Here is a 9,124-nt window from a genome sequence, read left to right on the forward strand (position 1 = left end):
TCACCGTTTCCATCATCGGAGGGTTGAGACGGCGTTGAGCCTCTCGGGATGGCTTAGTCCCCTCCTCAAGAAGTATACGGTGCATGCATGTGGTAGGGCTTATTCCTTTAATGTCGGCCAAAGTCCACCCTATGGCCGTTTTGTGTTCTCGCAGCACCCTCACAAGCTTCTCCTCCTCCATTGCCGTGAGACTTGATGAAATGATGACGGGCAATGTTTCGCCTTCTCCCAAAAACACATACTTCAAATGGTCCGGCAAGGGCTTAAGTTCAAGCGATGGTGCCTGAACAACAGAAGGTAGCATCTTCGTGGAAACTGAATTTGAAAGTGAGAGTGGAACCTTACCATATTGTTGTGGCAATGACTCAAGGGCTGCCATAACCTCAATTATTTCTTCACTAGAACCCATGGCAAAGAATTCCTCCTCCTTGCCGTGGCCTTGCATTGGCCCAAATCCTTCATTTTTGCACTCTATGGCCTTAGTGATGGTTGTTTCCAGGGCGTCCTCGTTCAATTCTTCAAGGTATACCTGCGCCAAAGAATCGATAACATCAATGGAAAAACAAGAATGGTCATCAACGGGATATCTCATAGTTTCAGAAATATTAAAATCAATCACTTCCCCATCGAATTCCATTGTCAAGGTGCCTTTGTATACATCAATCTTCGTTCGGGCCGTCTTCATGAATGGCCTACCAAGGAGAATCGGCAAAGATGTAGAATGGGCTGAATCCTCCATGTCTAGGACGTAGAAATCAGCCGGAAAAATTAAATGGTTCACCTGCACAAGCACATCTTCCAAAACTCCTTTTGGATACGCGTTAGAACGATCGGCCAATTGTATAATTACACCATCTTGTTTTAATTCACCCAAATTCATAGATGCATAAATGGAATAAGGCATGACATTTACGGATGCACCTAAATCAAGCATGACATGTTCAAAACGATTATGTCCAATCACACAAGGAATCGTGAAACTACCGGGGTCTTTGCACTTGGTAGGCAGTTTACGTTGCAAAACAGCGGACACATTCTCGCTTACCTTCACTACCTCTTTGTTTTCCCTTCTTCTCTTTGTATTGCATAGGTCCTTGAGGAATTTAGCATACTTTGGAACCTGTTTGATTGCATCGAGAAGCGGTATGTTCACTTGCACCTTCCGGAACGTTTCAAGAATGTCCTTCTCGCTTTCTTCCTTTTTTTCTTGCATGAACCTGCGAGGAAAAGGTAAATAGGGCAGATTTCTGAGTTCCTTGGACAGATTAGAGAGCAAGGAAAGCTTCCTAGCTCAACCACAGTCAATCCAAAGGGAGGATTCGAATCCGCCAAGGCCATCACCCTAAGGGGTGGAAAAGAAGTTGGGACCGAGCCAAACAATCCCAAATCTGCCCAGAAAGTAGATGAAGAGACGACACAACCTGAGGAAGTGTCTAGCTCACCCACGGCAAGGGTGAAAAACCCAATGCTGCAGGCCCCCAATCACCCTAACTCGGCCAAATCAGGTAATTTAAGTTCAAATTCATGTACTTCACGTAACACACCATAAACACTTCCATTTCCTTCTCCTAGCCGTGAGTTTCTCTTCATTTTCTGCACCATTTTCTCCACCACTCCTCACCTATTTCCATAATTCCCCACTGCATTCCACACTTCCATCCCCCCAAACCAACTATCTTTAGACCTTGTGCCACAACGAAGAGGAAGATAAGAGGGCCTAAACGTTCATACAATTCACGTTTGAGTTGTTGGAATGTTTAGGCGTTTCTTTGATTTCAATGTTTAATTTCAATTCTCTTTGTTTTGTATGAGGAACTAAACCCTTTTTGGCTAGGGGTGATTTCAATACCATGATTATTTATGTGATATGAATTGATGAATTCCGGTTATGAACTCTTGATTCGTGAATGCAATTGGCTTAACTATTTGATGATTAACTTATTTGTGTTTGTTGATTGAGGGTCGACACTTAATTAGCATGCATGAATATGTGGCTAAAGTTTAAGAAGGTTTCACATAATCGTTACTAACTTATACTTGAAAGTAGTGAAGGTCGCTTGTCACGATCGCGTTAAGTTTAATTCTTAGCATGAGTAACATGATGTCATAGTTGCAAATGCTTTGTCAATGCTTATGGTTTTCATTATTCTTAATGATCTTCGATTGTATCTCTATTATGATGACATGTAGGGAACTTTTGAGAATGTTTTGGGTTGTCGAATGATGCCATCCAATCCAATAATATAAGGAAAATCTGAGGGTTAACTAGTGATGTCACGGTTAATTTGGGGCATTGTCGTTCATAATTCAATGAAGGAATAACTGGAAATTGATTCATATGCATAAATATCATGTGTGGAGAAAGAACCTCTAGCTAATTCACCAACCATCTTGTTTCACAACACTTGTTTACAATCTGTCCATTTTTGCATTTTGTTTGTTTATTTCAACTTCGTCAAAACTAAAACCCCCTTTTTTATTTCCTTGTTCCCAAGTGTCTTAAATCTGTTTTAATTTAGTTTTTATGTTTTTAAGTCAATTTAGAAGGTTTTAGCAAGCCCTCCTAATCCCCGGTCTAGAACGATCCCTCACTTATCCATTCTACTACAATTGTCAAACGAGGGTTTAATTTGAGTGTCAAGTAATTCTCACATCAGATGGCTGAACGGAAGAATTGACACTTGTTAGAAGTGGTTCGTGCTTCTCTTCTTGAGGCACGCCTTTCTCTACATTATTGGGGCAAAGCACTTACATCTGCGGTTTATCCCATCAATCATTTCCTCTCTCGCACTCTTGACTTTTAGACACCTTTTCAGACCCTTATGTCTCTGACTAGCTACCCTCTGGTTCCTAATCTTGCCCCATAGGTCCTTGGAGGCATTGCCTTTGTCTATGTGCCCTCTGCATAATTGCACACTAAACTTGAACCTCGAGCCCTTCGTTGTGTGTTTTTAGGATATGCCACTACTCAAAAGGGTTATCGCTGCTATCATCTCTCCACCAAGAAAATGTTCATTACTACCTATGTTACTTTCCATGAAAAAGAAATATTTTCTGGTCATTCTAAGTCCTTACTTTAGGGGGAGATTCAAGGTAATGAAGTTCGAATGTTTAAGTATCAAACCAAGGAGTAGGTCATTGAATAGTAGCCCACTACCAAGCAATGAGCCACTGTACAACAACCTACCGCACAGCAGCCTACTGCCGAGTAGCAAGCCGCTGAACAGCAACCCATTACCGAGGAGCAGATAAATGCCAAGCAGCAAGCTTTTGCTGAGACCGAGACATGAGAGACTGCGGTCTATCATCCCGAGATGTTTGAGGATGGCAACCAGTGGCAGTTCAATGCTGAGCAACCTATGGTTTTAGAAGAAGTCGTACATGATGACTCGTCTATCAGTGATATACATAACCAATCGTCTTCTACATCAGATGAACCACCACTTTGTCGTCTCCCAGAGCGGATAAACCGAGGTATTCCTAAACCTACTTACAAAGCGGACCCTAAGTGTAAAACTAAATATCTAGTGAGTGAATCAACCTAGGACTCACAAGTGAGGTATCCATTAAACAATTATGTTTCCACCTATCACCTTTTTGAATCGAACAAGTCAATCGTATGTCAATTATCTACTATATGTATTCCTAACAGTGTGCAGGAAGCCTTAGCCGATCCTAAATGGAAGGAAGCAATAAACGAAGAACTAAGATTGCTGAAGAAGAATGCTACTTAGGAACTATCAGACTTGCCAGCAGGCAAGAAACCTGTGGGTTGTAAATGGGTGTATACTGTGAAGTATAAAGCAGATTGAATGGTTGATCGTTTCAAAGCTAGATTAGTGGTAAAGGGATATACTAAAAAAATATGGCATAGACTACACAGACACCATCACACTGATGGCTAAGATCAATAACGTTCGTGTTCTACTTTCCCTGGTAGCTAATTTGGATATGCCATTGCAACAATTCAATGTAAAAAATGCATTCCTACATGGAGACTTAACTAAAGGAATTTATATGGATCTTCCATCGGGATGTAACGGTACGGACATACAGAAGGGAAAGTGTGTAAGTTAGGAAGTCTTTGAACGGGTTGAAGCAATCTTCAAGAGTTTGGATTTGTAGGTTTGCTAAGTCAATGAAGGCATTTGGGTATTGACAGAGCAATTGGAATCATATGTTGTTCTTGAAATGCAAGAATGAAAAGATTACAGCACTCATCGGATATGTGGATGACATGGTCGTTACAAGTAATGACCCCGTCAAGCAATCGACACTAAAGAAGTATTTGTCCACGGAGTTCGAAATGAAAGATCTTGGGCCGTAGGTATTTTCTAGGAATCGAGGTATCGAGGTGCAAGTCCAAAATATTTTTGTCCTAAAGGAAATATATTATTGATTTGTTCAAAACTGGGATGTTAGCATGCAAGCTTGTCACTACTCTGTTGGGTGAAGGAATGAAGTTAGTATAGATCCGAATCAAGTACCAGTAGATAAAAGAAGACATTAGAGGTTGGCAGGAAGATTAATATATTTGACCCATACAAGATCGGATCTTGCTTATGCATTGAGCATGGTCGATTAGTATATGCATGATCATAGAGAACAACATATAAATGTGGTTATGAGGATATTGTGCTACTTGAAAGGAAGTCTAGGAAAAGGAATTTTGTTTAGAAAGAATGAGAATTTCAGAATTGAAGGATATACCAATGCTGACTGGGCATGTTCGATAGATGACTTACGTTCAACATTCGGTTACTTTACCTTTGTTGGCGGCAATCTAGTGACGTGGAGAAGTAAAAAGCAAAATGTAGTAGCACAGTCAAGTGCAGAAGCTAAGTATAGAGGCATGACCCTTGGTATTTGTGAACGTTTGTGCCTTAAATTTCTATTCGAAGATTTGGGGGTCAAACATAGCCAGCCAATGAAGTTATTCTGTGAACAAAGTTGCGCAGGATTTTGCTTATAATCCAGTACAACATAATAGGACTAAGCATGTGGAAGTTGACCGGTTCTTCATTAAGGAAAAGCTGGAAGGGAAAGTAAATGAAGTTTCCCCAATCAGGATCGAGGACCAAGTGGCAGACATACTCACTAAGGCCGGCTCTAGTGAAAAATTCTCAAAGTTTTTGGATAAGTTGGGGCATGTGTGACATATATGCACCAACTTGAGGGGGAGTGTTGACTTTGTATAGAATTCCCTTTATTCCAGGATTCCTATAATCTTGGTTTTCCTATTTTAGGAGATATTGTTTGTAATTATTCTTTGGCTATTACAATAGGATTGTACATGATTATGTACCTTAGAATGAGAAGAATACAATACAAATTCAAAGCATTCTCTTCTATAACTGTGTAACCAGAAGCTCACTAAGCAAATCCTAACATACTTTAGATCCCTGTCGTTACTGACAGCTTGAGCTATGCGGTTTGGGAATACGAATGTTTGTGGCAGAATCGTACATAGAAGCAATGGCTGATGTGTTGAGTCTTGTAACAAATACAAAACTACTCGGGGCTGGTGTTTCTACCGGAGTTTCTAAATGCAAGAAAAGAATATGCAATGGGATAACTTCATTCTGTTGAGCCCCCAAAGTACATTATAGCCCCTAATGTTTCTGCTTAAACATCTCTCAAGAGATTAGACTCTTGGATTTTAATTTTAGCTGTTTTGTATTCATATAGACAACTAATTAAATTGATACGTGTCTTGATCGTTATCAGTATGTTCTAATCCCAACTTGTTACTCCGACTCGAAACTATGTATATTTTCTTAATTAGCAAATTAAAATAAAACAAATTACAATATTGGATTGGATTTTAAGCCAAACCTTTTATTTTTAACAAAAAAAAATGCATATTTCTTTGTTTTCTCGCTGTTTGTTTGGTTTTTTTTTTTTTTTTTTGGGTTAAAGAATGGAGAAGGTCATGACATAAAAGGCCATAAAGTGATTTCCAGACATCTATAATCAGGGAGAGAACCAGACTTTCTTAAGTTTCAAGTAGACGGACCGAGAGTCCACTCCAACAACATCGATGCTGTCCCTACTTGGGCACCTGCTTAATCTGTCAGCTGTGGGGTTTTATCAAAAAAGGTCTCGATGTTAGTTAGAGTGGGGTAATTCTATTTAAGGAGCTTGTTCTCAAGCTTTCTGGCCAATGTGGGACAGAGGAATTCTAACATTCCGCCGCATGTGAGACCCCATTTTATGGGTCACACGTGGAGTTCCACACATTGCCAACCACATGAAGCCAAGCTGGGGCTCACCCATTCGCGCGGGGCCAATGGGGACCCACCCATTCACATGGCATCTCTTTGCCTACGTGGAGCCAAGTCGGGGCTCACCCATTTGCGCGGAGTCAAAGGGGACCCACCTGTTCACGTGGATATACGGGTCTGTCCCCTGGCTCTGATACCATCTTAAGTTTCAGGTAGACGAGCTGAGGGCCTACTCCAACAACATTGATACTGTCCCCACTTGGCCACTTGCTCAATCCGTCAGGTGTGAGGTTTTATCACAAAAGGCCCCGGTGTGCGTTAGAGTGGGGTAATTCTATTTAAAGAACTTATTCTCAAGGCTTCTGGTCGATGTGGGATAGAGGAATTCTAACAGACTTAACTACCAGCCTCCAAACTCGTTCTTTCCCCCCCGGTGCCAATATTTCTTTCATTTTCCTTCTCCCTGCGACTTGGTTGTGCACATTAGCATCTGCCACTGCTGCCAACAGCACTGGTGTGGTGTGTGCCTCTACCTCTTCCTCTTCCTCTACCACCCCCCTGGGCTGAAAAAATGGGGAAGAGATCGCCATCCTCCGAAGTCGTTGAGAAGGGGTGTGGAAAGGGCCAAAAGTCTCGACATTCCATCCCCCCACCCCATTTGTGCCCCCCACCACCAAAGCCATGGGTGCCGTGGCTCATGAGACTTGTTTTTTTCACCAATGTAGCCATGTTCGTGTACACGATGTACGTAAATAACCGTCCAACCACAGAGGAAAAGTGTATTCTTCCTTTTTTGAAGAGGTTCTCTTACCAACCCTGGAAAGAAAGCCCTCTCTTTGGCCCTGCCACCCTCACGTAGAAATCTCCTCCTCTATCTCCCAATGATTTCTATTTTTTGTGTATTTTTTCTTCCTTCTGCTATCTTGCATAATAAACTGATTCCGTTAACATTTTTCATAATACATTCTAAGAAGGCTAATCTTCTGCAGTCGAGATGGTTTTGGATTAGAAAAACAAAAACCAAATACGGAATTTGATTATGACTAAAACACTATTAATTTGAACAAAGCACATATCTTCAATACTTTGTTTTGTTCTGTATAGCAGATACTTTGCTCTCAGGTCTTGCTTACGTACCAATTGATATTATTCCTGTGCCTTGCTTAAGTATCCTAATCTATCGCGCCATAGCCAACGTAAGACTCCATGGTTGTCACATTCTCATGTCCTCTGTCTTAGCAACAACGTCCCTTCCTATGAATCTTTGCTACCCAAAATGCAGGGCCAGTGCCTTTCAGGCCCCAAAGTCAAACAAAGGAAATGCGCCCGGTTGGTCTACCAATTTAGAAATCATGAACTAAACCAGGCAAACTTTAAGCTAGAACTTGAACAGTTATGCTCATCAATACATGAAAAACCCTAATATAATTTATGTTGTTTGCAGTCTAAAGAAACTAGGAGCCCTTGAAAAGCAACTAATGGCAGAATGGGGCAAAGGATGGCGCCTCTTCTCTTGCATGTGGCTTCATGCTGGAGTCGTTCACTTGCTTGCCCATATGCTGAGCCTTCTATTCATTGGTATCCGGCTTGAGCAGGAATTCGGATTTAGTAAGCATTTAAGATTCAGGGGATGTCAACTCAGTTTTTACATGAGCAATGCATGCTAACTATTTGTTAACTGTTTGAATTTGGCAGTTAGAATTGGATTCCTGTATGTGCTTGCTGGATTAGGTGGAAGTTTAGGATCGACTCTACATCTCATGAGAACCGCAAGCCCGACAATATCAGTTGGTGCATCTGGAGCACTTTTTGGATTGCTGGGAGCCATGCTTTCCGAGCTTTTAATAAACTGGACAATCTATGTGAAAAAGGTAAACCTTTCTTTTCTCTTTCCGTAGCTTTTAATCACTCTAAACTGGTAAGGAAAAGAACTCAAGCTATGCCGGGGGAGGGGGCCAATCTAAGAACCAACAGCTATAATATCTGAGCTCAGATCGATGAGGGATACATCTAAGATCTAACTTTTCTATTCAGTTTACAGCCCGCCCGATAGTCATGGCTGTCATTGCCGTGAATTTGGCTGTCGGGTTTATACCTAAAGTGGACAGTTCAGCTCATATAGGAGGATTGTTCACAGGATTTTTCCTTGGCTTTATTAATCTTGTTCGTCCACTGTATGGTTATATAAGCAGCAAGCACCTGCCATCAACCTACGAGGGAAAACGTAAATCTAGGCACATGTTCTATCAATATGTGCTAGGGATCACTGCGTTTATTATCCTAGTTCTTGGGTAAGTTAGTAATTTGCTTCTTTCATTTCAGAAATTTACTAAATACAAATCAAAATCAAGCTACCTCCAGTCCCTAAATAACTTTTCTCTTTCATTTATTGTAGATACACATATGCTTTCGGCAACCTATACGGTCTTCAGGCATTGAAAAACGTCTTGTTCTAAAATTTAATAAAAACCTGGTATTAGATTGGATATTGATTTTAGTATTTTAATGTGTACTTAATTCAAATTAATATTATATTTTTGTTTTAATATTTAATAGAAATCTTATTTAATGTCATTACATTAAATTTTAAATTTATTATTATACACATTTTAATTCATTGATTTATTTAACTTCCTCTAATTAGTGTACCTAAACGTGCGTATCATGATATATTTTACTAAATTAGTATACCAACATGTCAGTACCTAAATATATTGTAATGAATTAGTTGCACATAAGAAAATATGCAAAAACATAAGTGTCACATCCCGGCCCGGGCCCCCACCACATCGCAGGCCCGACTCCACCGTAGCATGACATTGTCTACTTTGGGCCCTGACCATGCCCTCACGATTTTGTTTTTAGGAACTCACACGAGAACTTCCCAATGGGTCACCTAT

At 40.6% G+C, this 9,124-nt stretch overlaps 1 protein-coding gene across 1 annotated transcript; it reads left to right on the forward strand.

The window, feature by feature from the left end:
- Window positions 1–6,795: 6,795 nt before the first annotated feature.
- Window positions 6,796–8,680, forward strand: LOC103927450 (RHOMBOID-like protein 5). The gene is made up of 5 exons (XM_009336372.2): window positions 6,796–7,079; window positions 7,669–7,832; window positions 7,920–8,095; window positions 8,259–8,515; window positions 8,620–8,680. The coding sequence occupies exons 1-5, from the start codon at window positions 6,796–6,798 to the stop codon at window positions 8,678–8,680; spliced, it is 942 nt and encodes a 313-aa protein (XP_009334647.2).
- Window positions 8,681–9,124: the final 444 nt, after the last annotated feature.

This window comes from the organism of the source record quoted next, unplaced genomic scaffold, assembly GCF_019419815.1.
Source record: "Pyrus x bretschneideri cultivar Hongxiangsu unplaced genomic scaffold, Pyrus_bretschneideri_v1 Contig26, whole genome shotgun sequence".
In the NCBI taxonomy this organism is placed as follows: Eukaryota; Viridiplantae; Streptophyta; class Magnoliopsida; order Rosales; family Rosaceae; genus Pyrus; species Pyrus x bretschneideri.

Excerpts from the sequence above, each read along its gene's own strand:
- LOC103927450 (XM_009336372.2), top strand. The coding sequence starts at position 6,796 with ATGGGGAAGAGATCGCCATCCTCCGAAGTCGTTGAGAAGGGGTGTGGA. Across the intron at positions 7,833-7,919 it reads TGAGCAGGAATTCGGATTTA|TTAGAATTGGATTCCTGTAT; the intron begins GTAAGCATTTAA and ends TGAATTTGGCAG. Across the intron at positions 8,516-8,619 it reads TTTATTATCCTAGTTCTTGG|ATACACATATGCTTTCGGCA; the intron begins GTAAGTTAGTAA and ends CATTTATTGTAG.